This window comes from Barbus barbus (assembly GCF_936440315.1).
Source record: "Barbus barbus genome assembly, chromosome: 2".
NCBI classification, from domain to species: domain Eukaryota; kingdom Metazoa; phylum Chordata; class Actinopteri; order Cypriniformes; family Cyprinidae; genus Barbus; species Barbus barbus.
In genome coordinates, this window is record NC_136730.1 from 8,814,737 (window position 1) to 8,834,793 (window position 20,057).

The 20,057-nt window shown below is 38.5% G+C and overlaps 1 protein-coding gene across 1 annotated transcript in view; it reads left to right on the forward strand.

The window, feature by feature from the left end:
* The window catches only part of LOC306887671 (regulator of G-protein signaling 12-like), a 37,748-nt gene extending 27,136 nt beyond the window's left edge, over nucleotides 1-10,612 (forward strand). Inside the window, exons 8-18 of the mRNA XM_079445611.1 lie at nucleotides 66-248; nucleotides 789-933; nucleotides 1,510-1,598; nucleotides 1,895-2,101; nucleotides 2,194-2,267; nucleotides 2,542-2,668; nucleotides 4,276-4,366; nucleotides 4,767-4,825; nucleotides 5,197-5,311; nucleotides 6,831-7,289; nucleotides 9,836-10,612. Of these exons, the coding sequence (XP_079301737.1) occupies nucleotides 66-248; nucleotides 789-933; nucleotides 1,510-1,598; nucleotides 1,895-2,101; nucleotides 2,194-2,267; nucleotides 2,542-2,668; nucleotides 4,276-4,366; nucleotides 4,767-4,825; nucleotides 5,197-5,311; nucleotides 6,831-7,289; nucleotides 9,836-10,077 (1,791 nt within the window). The 3' untranslated portion in view covers nucleotides 10,078-10,612. The remainder of the gene's footprint in view (nucleotides 1-65; nucleotides 249-788; nucleotides 934-1,509; nucleotides 1,599-1,894; nucleotides 2,102-2,193; nucleotides 2,268-2,541; nucleotides 2,669-4,275; nucleotides 4,367-4,766; nucleotides 4,826-5,196; nucleotides 5,312-6,830; nucleotides 7,290-9,835) is intronic.
* The last annotated feature ends 9,445 nt before the right edge of the window (nucleotides 10,613-20,057 follow it).

The following is a 20,057-nucleotide window of genomic DNA, read 5'->3' on the forward strand; positions in this document are numbered from 1 at the left end:
ATAGCAGTTGCCATTGTTTGACTGAGCACACCTAACCTTCATTAAACCTTGACTCATCCCTGCAGATCTTTAACCTGATGAAGATGGACAGTTACGCTCGGTTCCTGAAATCCACTCTCTATCAGGAGTGCATGCTGGCTGAGGTTGAAGGCCGACCTCTCCCCGACCCCTGCCCGATTCCATGTAGCCCCGCCCCCTCCAAGCACAGCTTCAGCTCTGACCGTTCCACATTCTCCACACCCAAGAAGGTACTAATCTCACTACAGCAGCAATATCTCAAGAAAGCTTTGTGGCGGATAAATTATGAGTAATATAATTAATGCTTTTGGTTTTTGTTGACACCAGTTCTTTATTAGTTGTCCATGGTTGCCAAGCAACATCACCATTTGCTGTGTTAATATAGAGCTCAGCTGTTTCAAATGGCATGAACTATCTTCGATTTTAATGTAATTTATTTTGTTATGAAAAATAGTCATTACTACATCAGTTTTTTTTAAATATATTAAATAATCAAACCATAACAATATCAAAATATTAATATGAAAAAATATATGTTTTGCATTTTTTTCTTATTAAAGCTTTTCAATTTTTTGTAATACTTTAATATAAAATAATATACTGCAGTTTATATAAAACAATGATATAAAATTTTGGCCATACTGCCCACTGCTTAGTTCCATGCTGTACAGAATGCATTTAATGGACTTAATGTATGCTGACAATTCCTATAGCTTTAGCCTGATTCACTGCTATAGTATTCTGCCTGATTGTATCATGTTGTGTTACAGGAAAATAGGAGGACCAAAACAGGCAGGTCAAGTGATGACCTCAGAGAGAAACACTCTGATAAGAAAAACGGTTTCTTTTCCTGGTACAGATATCCAAGTATTGGGAAAGGACAGAAGAAAAGAGATGCACCAGATTTACCTTACAGTGAGTCTCAAAACAATATCTCATCAGCAATGATTTAATTTCCTGTTTATATAGCATCTTATATTTTTGTAGATCTGATCCTCTCTGCTGTTGATGTAGCAATGAGGACTGATTATGCTCAATAAGCTGACGGTGTTTAAGACATGTGAACACTATAAAGAGTGTTCCTTCAACTGGAAAAGATCATAAACAATTTAACAAAACTTGATCAACCTTGAGTGACACCTTTGCTTATTCAGTGTTCACAGATCTGCTTATGTGTTTTGTAGCTTCTGTGGGGTTGATTTTTATGTTTCAGTATTTATTGTGTAAATAAGTTGTCATTTATGTCCACAGCATCCAACATTTTTGTCAGTGTCCATAATTGAAGAAACACCCTTTTGTTTGACATCAGAAGCGGAGAAAAACTTCCTTAATTTAATATATTGATTTCATTTGACAGCTTTTCTTACAATATGTTTATTTTTGGTAAATATTTTTTGTACCTTGTAAACATATGAAACTAGTTTAATGTATGCTAATATGTGATATGTGACATCTGCTATGTTTTCATTGGTTATGCATATGTATGGACAGACGGTAACGGGCGGAGAGAGTCTCAGGGTTCACTGTCTTCTGGTGCGAGTCAAGAGCTCAACACTTCGTCTTCCGGAGGAAAGAATGAGGTAAGAGGATTGGGAGGTAGGGAGTGCACCATTTAGGGCACTAGGGAGTTACAACAATACTTAGACGTTAGATATGCAAGGGGAGGCTTTTTCAGCAAATCAAAGCAATAATTGTGATCACACATTACTGAGAGTTTTACAGAGTGCTTCGTTTATGAAAATAATCAGAATATACTATTTTTCCACATAAGTAATTTGACATTATCAAATTCATTAAACTGTTTACAGTTGCCAGGCAATGTAGCAACTTGGCACATCAACAAACTAATGTTTTATAATGTTTTGTATGTGTAAAGCAGTGTGAGCTGAGAAGTTCTGGTTCTGTTTGGGAAAAGGACAAAGAGCGGTGTAGCAGGACGTGTACAGTAATGCTACCTGACAGCTCCAGCTGCTCCATTCCTCTTCGACAGGGTGCCTCCATCAGACAGGTGCTGCTAGAGCTCTGTCAAAAACAGCACATCAACCTGGCTGCTGTCGACCTCTTCCTCACCGGAGGAGAGAAGGTAGAGAGACCCTTCACAGCTTTTATAACGTCTCCTTTAGTTATTCTGTGAATGCTAAGATTTCTCTTTTCCCCCTATTGTTCCCTGCTTAGCCTTTGGTGTTGGACCAAGATAGTATTACACTCAGCTGCCGAGAACTTCGTCTTGAGAAACGCACTTTGTTCAGGTACATTTTGTTATTATCATCTCTCTTTCACACAGACTATCTGGTCATCAGTTGAAAGTTCATGATAATCCCTAAGTATTTAATGACCCACATATTTGCACCCAAATGTAGTTATGTTGACTTTCATATTCAGTAGGAAATGTTCTTCAATACCAGCATGATCTCATCTCTCCAAGAGCACCATATGTCATAAATGTAAAAAAGAGTAACAAACGAATGTGTGCTGTGGTCGCCACTAGACTATAAATAAATCCACCCTGTTGGTTATTTTCAGACTGGACCTGGTACCCATTAACAGATCGGTTGGGTTGAAAGCAAAGCCCACAAAACCTGTGACTGAGGTTCTGCGTCCTGTGGTTGCCAAGTATGGACTCCACCTTGGTGACTTGGTTGCAAGAATAGTAAGTGATTGACTGTGACCAGTTACACACATGGCTGGCATACGTTGTGTATTTTTGCTGTGCATAATGTCAGTACAGATCTGAATTCAGTCTTTATACAAAAGATAGCAATGTCTCATTTAATCTGTGATTTAGATTCAATTTTTTTGAAAATGTTATTTCAAATTTAAAACAATAGGATTTTCTGATGTGAAATGTACATGCAGCTGGTTCGGTCTCATGGGTGTGGAGTTATGTGGTGTAGCAGGAACACTGCAGTTTTCCCCTCTTAAACGTTAAACAGTGGTCATCTGAGCCAGCTTTTAGAAGTTAATGGAAGACAGCACTAAGCAGAGAGAAATTACTGTAATGGCTTGAAACAAAGCCACCTCCCAGCTCCGCAAAGCATGAAAGCTAGTTTATTTTTAGCCAGTGGTCTCTGAAGCTTTCACTATATCACAGACGTTCAGCATTAGCCTTCAAAAGCATTGAAGAAGATCTATGTGACACATAGCTGAAACTACAGATATAAAGCTAGGCTAAAAGCAGGTGCTAACATTTCAGTCGCATAGCAGAGTTTAGTACTTAAAGGAATGTTCAGGTTTCAAAACTAGTTAAGTTAAAAACAAGCAAAAGCTGTGTTGGTGGTGCAAGACATTCCAGAAGATTGAAAAGCAGAAATGTGCAGCTTGTATTTTTGTTCAAGTGCTTATTTAAATTCTTCCATATAAATAATTTTTGTTATTTGAGCTGTAAAGTTGTCTAAATAATCCTTAAAGCAATTGGAATACTGTTCAGGGTGCATAAACCTCTAGTCTTGCGTTACCGTAATTCTTGTAAATGAAGTTTGCACATTTAAATAGTACTTTGTGGATAGTAACATCATATAGTCATGACAGGATTTGAAAAATAGCAGATTGTACACAGACAAGGTTAAGCAATTTAATTAGCAGTCACATGTTAAAATGTGTAATGTTCAAGTATTATTAGCAGGAGTATAAAGCATTCCGTTATGGTGTGAGAAACTGATGCAAAAGATTCAGTGCGTGAGTGAACTGTTTACGATTCAGTTTGATTCATTTTTAATTTCAGACCTAATTGCAAACCCGTTTGACTGATTAGATCAAAAGAGTGATTTATTTGTGACTGTAGCATCACTAGTTTTGATTCTAAACAGCTTGCAGAAACCACTAATGATATGATTGTTGGAATATTATAACATGGGTAAAATGATTATCAGGACGACATATTGTAATCTCCTCCATCAGAGAAGGATTTATCAGTAAATTTATACTGGTTCACAGCTGTATTTCACTGGTGCTTTTGCCACAGAAAGTGTCAATTGATGCCCCTGATAATGGGTACTGTTTCAAAACAGTATGTATTTTAAGGTCCCGGTGCAGTGCCTGTCCCATAGACTTTGTCCCATTGTGAGTGCATTACTGTACACACTGAGAGATGCACAGAAATAATTTTCTGTGGTTATTCAAGCCTTAAATTGTATTGAAACTGGAACAGTAAGCTGCATTTGCCAAAGAAAGAATAACTGCCATCAATCTAAATTAATTTGTAAAGTCGCATTTGTTGCGAAAAGAATTAGTCTAATGCTAAATGTTTGAAATTTTTAGAGTGGAGAGACAGAGGTTCTTGATCTTGGAGTGCCCATATCAAACCTCGATGGCCTACGAGTTGTACTGGAGAGAGCTGATCCAGCCAAAGGTGCACACACACGCACACACACACATACATTTTGGGTTTTCATGTTTTATTCGAACTTTTCATAGACATAATGATTTTTATACTGTGCAAACATATTCTTTTCCCTGACCCTAAACCTATCCCTCACAGAAAACATTCTGGATTTTCACATAAAAAAAAACACACAGAGGACATTCCATAGATTAGTCTTGTTTTTCATATACAGCTAGTTAACCTATAACCATAACTGAACACATTCTACATTTTTCAGAAATGTTTTATCAAAACATACACACACACACATACACACACAGCCTTGTGCACTATCAAGTTCTCCACTTCTATGATAATATCAAGTAATTGTGTTCAGGGTCATTTCAACATTCCTTTGGGTAATTGTTTTGTTGTACTCCTCTACCAGACAAGTCTAAAACACTCAACTCCAAAACACCAGCTGCCAAGAAAAGTCTGCCAAGAGAGGTGAGAGTGACTTCAGTAAATACAGTAGTGTGTGAGATGTCATGCCTGCTTCAATCCTCTAAATATCCAATATACTCAAACTGCAGCCATCATGCAGAAACTAAATGCATCTTAAGCTAAATAATATTCTCTTTATGTCACTAACTCTAAGCATGCATGGATGTGGTGAGCATGAACTTGTAGTTACATGCATGACTTATGTTCGTGTTATGTTTTGAAACATCAGTATGCATTAGAAATGGTACACTGTTCAGACATGATTCCAATTATATAAAGGAAATAAAACCTTCATAAACATGTCAGTTTATAAGACATTCAGCCCAAGATTCATTCATCATAGCTCGTCATATCTGTCTTTACTGCATTGCTAGAGAGATGAAAGCTCGGCAGGAAAACCGTCGAAAGGAGATGGTGAAGACAAGCATCCCCGGACAGCTGCGTCAGAGAGGAAGAAAGGGAAAAAGAATCATATAGATGAAGCAGAGGGTACATATTATCTACTTTTATCTGACTTTGCAGTGTTTTCTTGTCGATTGTTTTTGTCAAAAAGGATTTGAGGACTTAAAACCTGTTAAGACCTAGTAGATAAAGAAAATTTGCCTGAATTTTTAGCTTAAAAAGGGTTCTGTCATGACAACTCTCGGAGGGATTGGCATGGTAATGTACAGGACAATGTTAATGTATTTGGTCTTGGTGGAATAGATCTGCTACGCTGCTGCTACAGACAGAGTACCGATACTTCCTACTGCCAATGCATCCACGACATGCAGCTGTGAGCATGTAGGAAATACTGCTGCTGCACATATAACACGTATGAATAACCCCCATATAGCATACATGAATCACCTCGTCGCAGATCTATACAGGTGGTGCTGGGGAAGGTGGAGGGTTTCTGAAGTGCGCTGCTACACATTTCATTTTAACATGGCTTTTTCATTTTCACTGTTACTAAGCCGGTAAATGTGGTGTTTACATGGACATGAGTTTACCTTCTGGTACACACCCAGAGTCTCCTTATCAGAAGGAAAGCGATAAAATTATCATCTTCCATCCAAAGACTTGTGTTGCGTTTCGGGGGTAACATTATCGAACAACAATATAAAATGCGGGAAACTATTAATTGGTTATTCTACAATTAATTGTACAATAAATTATACATTACAGTTGGAAAATACTCTAAATTGATAAATGATTAAAAGAGCATTCACTTATCTTAGATGTTGATTTCAGCTGTTCTGATGAGCGCTGCTAACTGCACATATATAAACTGTTTGGCTTAATGATATTTAATGTCTCCGACAGCGCCTGTAGTCCCATTTAGCAACTTGTTAGCAACTGTCTTCTTTAAGAAACGTAACAGTTTAGTGGGATGTAACTGGTGTGTTATGTCGTAGAATAAAACGTGAAAGTATCTTGAGCCTGTGTGAACCACGGACCTTAATTTAGGGGATTTAACTCCCATTCAAGAAACCCATTGACTCTGGGACAATGGAACTGGAACTCGCTTACAGGTTTTTGCTTACAAAGTGACATCATAGTTTCACCACTCTATTTGAATATCGAGCATTGGCTACTGATACAGGAGAAAACCAATCAGCTGTCAGCAATCAGCATTAGGTCAGATTGAGTTAGACCTATCGGACAGCGCCATCTAGGGTTTCATGCCAGAACTCTGTATTTTTCTTTCTTTGAAATGGTTTGATATTTTCCAGGGTTATTTCGGTCTTAAAGTATTATAGTATTTATTAATATTTTATTTTTTAAATAAAAATTAATTTATTTACATTTCTATTTAGCTATCATTTATTTTCTTTTCACTTTTAATTTGAAAGTTTTGTACTTAAACTTTATATATAATATAATCATATAATATGTAATATAAAATTGATTATTTATTTTATAATTTATTTTTTAACAAAAACTGTTTTAATAGTTTTAGGTTTTGTTAATAATAATTATATTTTATATACTATTTACTTATTGTTTAAATACTCTTCTTTTCTAGAATTTTTCGAGTTGTTGAGTCGTGCTCAGAGCAGTCGTGTCGACGACCAGAGAGGCTTGCTGAGGAAAGAAGACCTTGTGCTCCCTGACTTTCTCCGTCTGAACCCTGATCCTGAACCCCAACCCCCTGCCTGCTCAACCCCCACCTCTCATAAACCCCGCCACACCACCACCACCCCCGATCCTCCTAAACCCAGCTCTTCAAATGGACACCCGCGTGCACCCAGCCCTGACTCGCCCCCTTTCACCGCCCCACTCTCCCCCATCCTACACTCCTCTGGTCCGCAGGGTCAAGATGATGAAGGGCTGGGTGATCTGACTCTTGTGGGGGAGGGTGACATCAACAGCTCTAACTCCACTCTGCTTCCGCCTCCGCCGATCTCTCCACCCCCTTATGAGGGCAGCCTACCTGAGGCCAAGTTCACTCCTCCGGCATGCTTACACAGGCATCCCAGCCCAGGTATTTCTCCCGCCTGACTAGCCGTGAGTGTGGCTGTGTGTGTGTGCGTGTGGTGGGTGGCATGTTTGAATGGATTCATGTAATATTAAAAACACACATCCCAAATTCACCTGACATACACTTGATAGTATTGATCTCACTAGTGTTAACTTCATATTTATACACCTACATTACCGTTCAAAAGTTTGGGGTCGGTAAAAATTTTTTGTTTTTAAAAGACGTTTCTTATGCTCACAAGGCTACATTTATTCATGTAAAAATTTAGTGAAAACAGTAATACTGTGAAGTATTATCACAATTAAAAATAACTTTCTTATTATTTTAATGCTGAAAACAGTTGTACTGCTTAATATTTTGTGGAAAGCGTGATGCTTTTCAGGATTCTTTGTTGAATAGAACTTTTAAAAGAACAGTATAGAGATGTTTTGTAACATTGTAAATACCTTTTGTTGTCACATTTGATCAATATAAAGTTTCCTTGCTGAATACTTTTTTTAATCATACTGACGCTAAATTTTTTGAACGATGGTGTAGCTGTGCTTGAAATGCAATGCTGGTTTACTGTATATGTACTATAAACTACATTTGCAAAAGTATGTACTATAAACTGCCTGATGTTAAAGAATAGTATGTGAAACATTATGGATTATAAAAATTGTGACATGACATTACATTTGAATCCTAGCCAGTTTTTCTGTTTTTTTTTTTTATGTAATGTGTATGTGTTAAACTTTAAATTAATAAGGCATTAATTTGTCTTGTTTTGACACACCTTATGAAAATAAGACACCCTCTAGATCATGTTGTAATCTGAAGTGTTCACATGGGTGTATCAAGACTGTGCTGTTTACAGTGTTTCTGAGGACTGTAAATAATCATTTACAAATCTCTCATATTCCTTTTTTGTTCATTTTTGACATTTCCTTTTGATACAAACTGTGCACATGTGTCTCTACCCATCTAATCATTGCCTGAAGTGCAATTCAACTATGCTGAATGTGAGACTTTAATCAGAGTTGTTCTGGCAGGAATACTCTCCCAGTATTTCACAATACACTTTGTAAACACCTTAAGATTCAAGCTATACGCTATGCTCTCAAACCGTCACATTGTTGATTTGCTTGCCATCCTGTTTCCTTTGTAGTGATCATGTTGATTCTGTGTCAATCTGATTAGATCTAATAAATGTTAGCAAAATCAGTCTAGACTTGCCTGTGATCTTGTTTGCCATCCCTTTACTTTCCTTGTGTTATCATGTTTATGCTCCTTTCCTTACTTTTCTTGCTTCTGAACTTTTTTCATTCATGATTGCCTTGATTGCATTTGAAAAACATTGGAACTTGATGTCTGCAGACCTGAAACAAGTCAGAAACCTCAATGCATGTTTTTGCACAAAAATTATGTTTCCAATCTACTGGAACTTTTAAATTAAGATGACTGCATGAAATGCATTAGTAACTTATCACAGCATGAACATGAAGAAAGCTCTTCCATCTCCATTGTTTGTCTGTTAACAGTGATCATGGACTAGAAACGTTCTACTCACACCTAATTCTGACTCCTCTGTAGATTTGTTATACTAATTTTTACACTAAACCGGTTGCTGCAATACTAGGGAGTAGATTTAGATACATGAATAATAATAATAGTAAAAAAAAACAATAAAGCGCATTTTTCCTTTTTTTCTACAAAAAATGCAACTTTACAAACATTTTATAAAAACACCATCCTAAAATAGTGCTTGTGCTGAGTATTTACCAGTGAGTACATACTGCCACCTTATGGTTGGATAGTCATTATCAAAGTAACCGTACTCACATTTTCACTATTCATTAGCATTATATTATTCATAATAATGGCCTACAACATGCTGTCTCATAATCAATCTGAACTTCATCATCAATGTGTTAATTGCCTAAATTATTTAACCAGTATTCTAAAGCATTTCCATGCTCAGACTTAAACAAGGATGTGATAATCATGTCAATAAATCAAGAAGTAATTTGCAGAGAGTTTAAAATGCAACTTAAACCTGACTTTCCTTTCCCAATCAACCAAATTCTGGTGCCCAATTCCCAAATGTGACCCTGGATCACAAAACCAGTCATAAGTAGCACGGGTATATTTGTAGCAATAGCCAACAAATACACTGTATGGGTCAAAATTATTGATATTAGGATATTAAGTGAAGATCATGTTCCATGAAGATATTTTGTAAATTTCCTACCTAAATTTAATTATTGATTAGTAATATGCATTGCTAAGAACTTAATTTGGACAACTTAAAAAGCAATTTTCTCAATATTTAGATTTTTTGCACCCTCAGATTCCAGATTTTCAAATATTTGTATCTCAACAAAATATTGTTATATCCAAACAAACCATACATCAATGGAAAGCTTATTTTTTCAGCTTTTAGATGATGTATACATCTCAATTTAAAAAAATTGACACTTATGACTGGGTTTTGTGGTCCGGGGTCACAAATTCTCTCTGTATATTCCTTTATATGTGCTGTACTGACTTGTTTGCAAACTTTTCTCCAGGTATAGAAGAAGGAAACACATGCACTTCAGCTGTCAACAACCATCCCTCTTCAGCAGCCCAAGTGCTGGACAAGGGGGTCACGCTGGAGGACAGCTTCGAGGGTTACGCAGCTGAGCTTCGCCAGTGCCAGAGCAAAATGAGAAATGGCATTTACCCCTCCACAGAAGCGCCTCGTCCCCTCAGCGGGGTGCTGGAAGTCAACGAGAGTGACACAGTGCAATACAAAGCAACTTTTGTCTGAAGGAAGCTGCTGGCTGGACATTTTCAAAGACTAATATGGAGCCAGAATGTGTATGTGGAAAATATTATGTATGGTAATAATGTAACCAAAGATTGAAAGGGTTATTCATTAATATTTTGTAACTTTAGACCATTCTTTATTTAATGATAATGATAAAAAAGAAAAACTCTGTTCAGTGTTAGATTGGGATCATAGTGCACATAAGTGTATCAGTGTAACTAGCTGGAAAATTGTAGTTGGAGGTAAATGCAAATGGTTTCAGTAGTTATAGTGGAATTTAGTCTATCAAGTGAAGTGACATAAGGCCAAGTATGGTGACCCATACTCGGAATTCGTGCTCTGCATTTAACCCATCCAACATGCACAAACACAGCAGTGAACACACACCCAGAGCAAGTCATATTAATTCCTTTAAATGGAATGAATTTTTTACTGTAATTTTGGAAAAACAAACATCTAGTCTAATGTTAAAAAAAACAATTTGGTTTTAAAAGACACAAATGAATGAATTATTAAAAATGCATTTAAATTCTTCATTGAGTCATCTGCTTTGTTCTAAGTGTGGGGTTCTCTGTGTTTATACTGTAACTATTTTTTGTCATTAGTGAGGTAATTTTATACTTCAAAGAGGAACTTTTAGGAGAAAGAGCAAGAGCATGGCAAATTACATATGTACATATTTGCATGCATGCAGAAATATTTGCTGAAAAGTTCACATCGAAGAACAGCTGAAAATTGGGAAAAGAACCAAAAACTAAGCAAACCAATAACAAGTGAGATGTAGTAGTTTTACAGTAAGTCTAAAGTCTAAAACACGTCTAAAGAGCATTGAGACGTGATTTAGACACAGACCTTTCTAATTTTCTGTACTAGCGTTTATATGTTGTGCCGGTCTGATTTTTAACGGCACAACTAGTCTTTGAAGACAAATATATGAAGTTTAATGACAAATTATGTGGTTTAGGCTACTTAGTAGGCCTATAGTATATTAAAATAGCCTGCCTATTTAAGGATGCAGCAGTTAATCATTAAATGACCTCGACTTCATACTTTATTGTATGAATCCCTTTTTAAATGAGATTTATACATCATTTGAAAGCTTTTTAATCTGTCCAAACAAAGCCCCAAGCAATGCATATTAATCAATTAATTTATTTTTTGAAGTTTTGATATATGTATGGTAGGGAATTTACAAAATATCTTCATGGAACATGGTCTTTATTTAATATTCGAATGATTTTTGGCATAAAAGAAAAATCGATCGTGCATTTTTGGCTATTGCTACAAATATACCCCAGCGACTTAAGACTGGTTTCGTGGTCCAGGGTGGTCCACATATTGTCCACAGAACACAGTAAAAGACAACCTATCTATCTATCTATCTATCTATCTATCTATCTATCCATCCATCCAATCTACTGTTATGGGAATTTTTAATTTAGGCTTTTTTGCATATGTTGTACATATGTTGGATGTTGAAGTTTATTTGTCTCTTAGAGAATAGGCTATGCGCTGTTAATGCAGCGTTAGAAAACTCCATCAGTTTTTTTTTACTTTCACTTTCTGTATGACTGAAGTTAAGACGTTCACTGCTGGCATAACTATTGCGCAAAGTTTGCACGTTGCTTTTGTGATATCCATTGGCTCGCCTTCATGGTTTAAAATATAAATATTTCCAGCATTGCGACGTAACTGCAACCCCACATGCATATGTATCTTAAGCAGGGATACATGAAAGAGGAATCAAATCGGTATGCCACACTGTCTCTATGCTTGTGCTATAATGGCACACACCCGAAGCGCGCACAAGAGACGTGTTTCAGACAGCGCGGCATACCGATTTGATCAACTGCGATCCGTTTAAGCCCTAATAGCCTATATGACAGATCAGAGCAATCTTTTATTTACTAATTTAACATGAAATCGTCAAATTGCTACTCGATAGCAATCGCATACAACGAAAATACAGAACAATTAGAAAAATAATTTGCGCACAATAAATAACAGAGCGTCATATCTATACACATTTTCCCCAGAACTTTCTCGCGACCCGGTAGTGGGTCGTGACCCGGTGGTTGGGGACCTCTATTATAAACAACAGGTGCTGGGAGAGTGGGGTACCACTCTGCTCACGGCTTTTTTCCCTCTGTGAATAGAGTGATCATTTCTGCAGAAATTAAAAGCAAGACAAAGACAAACTTTGTTTGGTCTTTTAATTTTCAGTCTTCACAATTTTATTAAATCAGATTTTCCAGGACAATTCTTGGCGAGGAGGGACAGGATTCCACAGCTGATCGTCCGAGATCTGAGGACATTGGTTGGCTGATGATCACCCTAACCCAAAAAGGTTTCAGGGAAGGGGGGATTGACTCAGGACCTTCACTGCTGGTCTCTCAGCGGATCAGAAAACGCGTGCTGCAAACGGTGAGACTGATTTTGAAAATCCAATTGTCTTGAAACTTAAAATAATTTATTTGTGATTCAGAGTGGGTTTTCATTTGGCAAATTGAGGTTTGATATTTTCCCCATGATTCAAGTGGCTGGACCGCAAAACTGTGATGAGAAAGGCTTGAAAGAGGCTCTGACACACCTACCTCACCCCAAAGACTCTGGAGAAAAGTTTGCAAACTTGGACTTATTTTGTCAAGAATTTAGTCCCACCATGCAAAAGCTGAAACATTTGCTTTTGCTCAAACTGGGGGCCACAGACTGGCACAAAATAAGACCAAATTTCCCCATGGGCAATGGCCAAAGAACGCAGACTGGAATCACGCCGACAATGAAGCGAATCGTCAAGCAGTGGAAACACAGATCAAGACTGATTTCCAGTCAGAGTGAACACCACCAAAATCAACTACTGCATGCAGAAGAGAAGTGAGTCTGTTGATGACTATTACGTGTGTCTCTATGAAACGTTTAACAAATTGAGTGGAATGCCAGAACCAGATGAACGAGGAGAAGTTCCTCATCTGCGAAGCAGCCTCGTGAGTGGATTGAAACCTGAGATAGCTGCGATCATCAAACTTGCATCGGATGGGAGGACGAGAAACTGGAAAAGTTAAGACAGCATGCCCTCCGTGCTGGAAGAAAGAGCTTCAGCTGACAACTCTGATGATGTACAAAGTCCCGCCGAGACAAGGTATGAATTACAGAGGACAGAGACTGTCTCAGATCGATCCAGATGTTTGTTTACTGCGGAGAGAGAAAGTTGGAGTGCCCAGCTTTGATGGGTCAAGCGGTGGCTGGACAGAGACTTTCGCAGCAGAAACCAGAGAAGGAGGGGGAGTCAGGAGCAAAGTCCACCAAGGCCATGCAGCACAAACAGATCAGAATGAAACACACACTTACTAACGATGCTAATTGCAATCAGGGCCGGATATAGGCATGGGCAAGGAGGGGCAATGCCCCCCCAAATGCCATGACTGCCCCCCCAAACGTGATGGCATGCAAAGATCCCAAATTAAAAAAATATTTCAAGAAAAATGGTCAGAGTGAGCGCTCTCTGCTCTCTATCCCTCATTCAAAGTAGCTACTGATTGGTAGATGCATAGGGAGGGCGTGGCCAGTTGCTTCACCGGCTTGTGGTGAACCTGCTGAGCTTCACGTCTCAGTCAGTCACTGCAGAGCGGAGCACGCAGACACACTGGCTGTGTCCAAATTCAGGGTCTGCATCCTCCTTAGGATCCTTCCTACCCGGTTGAAGGAGGAGGGATCCTCCGACGTCCGCAAAACCCGGAAGTCGGTGTTTGTGAATTTGGACAGCCTAACCTTCTTTCAGTTCCCTCCCTTACCTGTTGCTCATATCCTGTCGCCTAGCAACCGTGACAGCACCAAGCAAGAAGCGGGAAAATGGACAAACAAAGAGTTATTCTCCTCATTTTAATTATTTTGGAAGAAATAAAGCAATTAAATAAATTAAATACTTTCTTTGCTCGTTGTCGGAGAGTTTTTTATATCAGACTACAAGACAGTCACATCCAGGTAAGCCATTATAGCCTATTTTTATTTGTTTTTAAGTATTCTACTAATTTCTCCTACAAATTCATTGAGCCGAAGCATAAACTTTAGCTTGTTTTGTCAGAGAAACTCCTCTCCCACTCCGCTACCGCTCGCTTCGTCCGCCATTACGCTCTGCCGAAAAGAATTATGGGATAGGTAGGACGGGAAAGGATCCACCACACCCATCCTTCCAATTCGGGGAAAAGGAGGACGTATTTGTGGGCCGCATTTGAAGGATCCTACGAATTTGGACAGCCTTCGTCGCGGCGCTGTGACGTAACATCCTTCAAATGAGTACTCCGAAGGATGCAGACCCTGAATTTGGACACAGCCACTGTCGTCAGCTGAGCTCAGCCCCTGTTTTGAGTTTCCTTCGCCGTCAGTCACTGAAATTATTTGTTACTCTTTCTGTAAGCGTGTTCTCATTCCCTCCATATCTCTCTATCGTTTTTCTCTTGTAATTTGCACAGAGTGACGAGTCGAGTATGCGCCGATTTCTGGTTGCTAAAGCTAGCACTGGCAGCAGCAACGAGGCTGCTAGGGCATTAGCTGCAGCAGAGACCGAATCACCCGGCTCGTCGGGTGATACTGCTCCTGGTCTCGCTACAATTTCTAACCCCCGTGCCCAGTCCAGTACCAGTACACCTAGTTCTAGTTGCACAAGCACCGCAGCCCCCGTCGTTCCCAGCTCATCCGTGGCTGTTGCGGATGAATACAACATAGGCTTAAACACTGAAGCACCGTCACAACCCATAGCTCTGGTTTTCCCCAAACGTAATTTTGGCAAGAACTCCCGCTCATTCTGCCCAGGTTGGTATCGTGGGAGACCATGGCTCGAATATTCAGCAAAGCTTGATGCGTGCTTTTGTTTCCCGTGTCAGAAATTTGGGGGGAACAATGATAGGGATTTGGTTTTCACAAAACAAGGATTTACTAATTGGAAAACTGCATTGGAAAAGGACAATCTCTTTGTTTTTTTTTCCCTCGTATGGTATAACGCTGGAGTTCTCGGTAAATTTTTCATCAGACGGAACATTAAAGGTGCCATAGAATGAAAAATGTCTTTACCCTGGCATATTTAAATAATAACAGTTCTGTACATGGAAATGACATACAGTGAGCCTCAAACACCATAGTTTTCTCCTTCATATGTAAATCTCGTGATTAAAAAAGACCACTGAAAAACACGCGAATCAGAACATAACACCGACTGTGACGCAACAGTCGCGATCACTACGCCCCCAACATTTGCATAAACCCGCACTTGTTCTAAGCCGGTGTTATGGATCAACTGGGGATCGTGTTAACTGGGGACATGCGCGTGCACGCTAATAGTTTTACCTGAGTTTCCAGCAGACGTTGGACCTCCACAGATTCGTCACAGGGAATTTTCAACGGAACAGATTTCAAAGCTTTCCACATTATTTGTGAATGTTTTGTATTATTGGACTTATGTATGGACTTTGTATTATTGTATTATGTTCCCCTGTCCATGTTCAAATGTATCTGACGCGGTTTAAGGGAAGTCTTAATGCGTTTTCAGGTCACGTCTCAGACCACGCCCAGATTAATTTGTTTAGGCTATCTTAAATTCGTTTCAATATATATATATACAGTGTATATATATATATTCTAATGACAATTGTACATTCATTAAATAAGGTGTTACTTTGTTTCTTTGCAACGCGTGTGTAGGCAGTTGTTCAAAAATATTACTTAATTTGTGTAAATGAATTCGAGCATCAATATTGCTGTGGTCAAAGGAATGTCAAGCATTTCATTTTCTTTCTTTTTATATTGCTAAAGAATGAGCGATAAACAAGCTATAGTTTTGCATTATGCATATAATTTCGAATTAGTGACAGATAAAAATGCAGTGAATTATGCTGAATAGGGAATGTTCAACAAACGTATATACATAGTTAGGTGTTGAGGCAAACACACACACACTTTTACATTTAGCTGGCGCTTTTATCCAAAGCGACTTACAATTGCTATATATGTCAGAGGTCGCACGCCTCTGGAGCAACTAGGGGTTAAGTGTCTTGCTCAGGGACACATTGGTGTCTCACAGTGGATTCGAACCCGGGTCTCTCACACCAAAGGCATGTGTCTTATCCACTGCGCCATCACCACCCCACTTTTAATAATACATAGCTTAAAGCATCTTTACATAAAATGCTTTTTCTTTTTTTTTTACTATGAAGAGAAATCTGCTGTCAGAAATGACTGTTGATGTAATGTCCATATTGCAGAAATGTACAGTTTTATAATAGAGGTCTGTCAAGTCAAGTGAGGTCACCTTTATTTATATAGCACTTTATACAATACATATCGTGTCAAAGGAGCTTAACAGTGTTAAATACTGAAATAGTGTGTCAATGCAAAGAAAGTTCAATTCAGCTAAAGCAGCTCTAATATGAGGACAATAGTAAACAGTCAGTTTCTCAGTTAAAGTCAGTTCATCGTTGATTCAGTGCTCAGTTTAGTTGTGCTGATGACTGTCGAGGTGAAGAGGTCTTCGCAGGGGATCTGTCTGTAGGGCACATCTAGTTGACATGGTCTCCACTGACATTCAGAGATGTCGTGGTCTTAGGAGCTGATCCACCATCTGGACTGGAAACGGGCTGGATCTGGGTAGTGAACATCATTCAGTTAAGCACAAACATGTTTAGGCAATGATTGTGATCATAATGATTGCAATATAAGGATAATTTAGCAGTTTTGCATGTTGATTCGGAGTTGGGATCATAAGTTTTTTTGCAGGGGTTGTTATCTCTTCACAGGTGTTAGTGTCATCTAAAATCTTCAGAAAGGCTGAATCCAAATGTTAGTGAGGTTCTTACCACTGAAATGAAGATAACTGGCATAATTCAAAATTATGTATATATATATATATATATATATATATAAAGAGGCCCACACTCATTATTTATGAAACTGACAGACTTCTTTGTCATATTTTTAGTTCAAGAAGTCTGCAATAAAGTAAATATTGGTTTTCCTATTCTAAATAATGTTTGGGAGAGAGGTATCATATTTGTGTACGATGCCAAATGATTATGAGGTTAGTGATGTATACTGTCTTTTGCAATATTAGCCATATATGTAATTATTCATCATCAGAGTATCATGCTCTGCCTGTCAGTCATGAAAAAGTTGTGGCTGTTGAGTGATTGTCACAGGACTTTCATAAAAAAGACAGTATGGAAAATAGAAAAATAAGATATGAGGCAGTAAGAAAGATCCTACAGCATGGCTCACTTTTATTAGACGCCTGTCAATCACTTTGTCACCTTAAAAATGTAAACATTCCATACATGTGACATATCGCTCACACATATTGTGGAAAAATGCCTTCCTGTGTTCATCACACATACAGTATTAAAGAGTTTGGCTTGAATCCTGCTCTGCTCATAACATGTTTTCTCTACGGTCGGAAACACAAGCATAGTCTGGCAAGAGACCAGGCCTATATGTAAAATGAAAAGCAGGAGTCGTGAACTTAGAATTAACTTTAGACAAAGTGTTCTCTACATGTTCAATGAAACAGAGTCACAACATTTATATTCAAACACCTAACTGAGCATAATATACAGTACAGACAAACGTATATAAAATGAAGTTAATTTAATTGATTATATTACTATAAGAAACTGAACTGTTCTGAAAAGAGTTCTAAGCCAATGCAAAATGTTGATTTCAGATCAGTCACAAATCCACGATGAAACTTTATGTCCAGGGAAGAGTATACAGAGGCACCAGAGCTGACTGTACAAGAGATCTCAGATAATAAAATCAGCAGAGCAAAATCACACAAACTCAAGCCAAAGTAGCTTATCTCTGTTTTTTTCTTCACACCCCTCCCCCCTCTCTATATAATCACTCAGAAAAGAAATAATTTGATTAAGAACAATCGTAAACTCAATGAACAGGCTTGTCAATAAAAAAAAAATATTGACTTTGCAATTCATGTTTGTTTTAGGTCTACTGCTAATTTTAACTTAATCTAGGCCCATATCTGTTCATTATAACACATGACAACACACTACAGACACAATGTGATCCAGTAATATTGAAAAGAAAATACTTCCATTTGTATTTCAGTTCGTAGTAGAGTTTGATCATCCATTGAAACTAATGTCCCATGTTAAAGTGGGCGTGGTTGTGAGCGTTACTCCGGAGCATGGTAAACTTCCCAAAAACCGCGGGACATACACAGGTACGGACATCGCGGAATCAAAACGCTTTATTATGCTTGATGCCAATGTATACAACTGGTGAAAAACGTTTTTTAGTCTATGATCCGTAGAATATCTCAGTGACGAATCTGTCGCCGTCTAACATCTGCTGGAAATCCAGGTAAACATTTTAGCGTGCACGCGCACACCCCCAGTTAACACGATCCCCAGTTGATCCATAACACCGGCCGAAGCATCAGAAGCTCTGCAGGTATTGTAAATAAACAAGCGCGGACAACAGCGAAAATAACACAATAAATGTTATGTTCCAGGCCGTGCAGGGGGTGTGAAGTGCAGGGATGGGTTGGTGTCTGTATTCAGAAAGGCACAGAAAGCAAATAACGCGAGCCACTGAAGGGACATGGTTAGCTCCTTGCTAGCGGTAGCCTGTTACAGTACATAAGATTTCACTCTCAGTAAGGAGAGATGAGGATGATGGCGAATGACTTACAGATCCTGAGCACCACTGACAAGCATCTGATCTTGTGAAATGTGTGGTAAGTACTGTTGCTCCATAATGTAAACATAGTTTGTGTGATCGCGTCTCTTGAAAGTGAACTATAACGCGATCGATGGATCGTTCAAAAGCCGTTTCAATGCCTCGCATATTAATAACGGCTCCCTAATGCCCGCGTTTTATATACAGTATAATTACCCGACGATATAACTGCGAGAGAAAGTATTTAAATATATATTTTCCTTCTTGCTGATGAGCCGTACTGTGAAACAGCCAATCAGAGCAGAGCTCATTATTATTCATGACCCTGCCAAATAAGCCAATAACAGACCGTTTCATTCTAGGGAGAAATCCTAGGGTTGTAAATGGACATGTAAAATCGTTTCTGGAGATTTTTTACCCTTACCTAAGCCACATACCTTCTGTGTAGATATCAGAGAACAATTTAAAATGCTGTATCAAATGCATTCTATGGCACCTTTAATGTTCTCCGCTGCCCGGTCGGCTCCTGCAGCCCAGACATCCACATGTGTACCGCTTGCTAATTCACAAGTGCTGTAGGTAACACAGTGGGAACATGGCTCTGTTCCCATAGTATAGTTAGTATAGATTTCTATGCATTTTAGGGGTTTGGGGGGATTTGACACCCCAAAAATTACTTGCCCCCCCTGATATTCTACCTGCACCCCCTAATGGGGCTGTCTGAATCCGGCCCTGATTGCAATGAAGAAAATATGCTTGTTTTGATACATGAGCACATTGTAAGACTAGAAAATGCAAGTCTTCTTTTAAGAAAATAGGCACATATAGGCATTTGAACGATTTAGCGTATAAACAAATGCCACAGATCAGATTATGGGTGAAAGGAACTGAAATGTCTTTCCTGGCTGACAGCAGGGCTAGTAATTCTGTAATTATGGATGAAATAGATCCAATTCCAAAATTAAGCAGAGATTTAGTTTGGTCAACTTCTGCATCTGGCCACACTGTGAAAGAAGATTTCAGTGTTTCATTGAGTATGGCAAGCCGTTTTGACTTTTATTCATTCTCAGGATATGAATTATTGATATCAACAACTCAGTTTTTACTAGTTCAAATGTTAATTCTTAATATCAGGAATTAAATTGCGAAGGACGCAGCTATGAAAACAGAGCCTTCTTTGATATGTGTAACAGATAACAAACTTTGTTTGATGTTTTCATTTTCAGTCTTCACAATTTCATTCAATCAGATTTTCCACGACACTACTACTACTTTAGCGGCTACAGGGAGGCTCAGTAGGG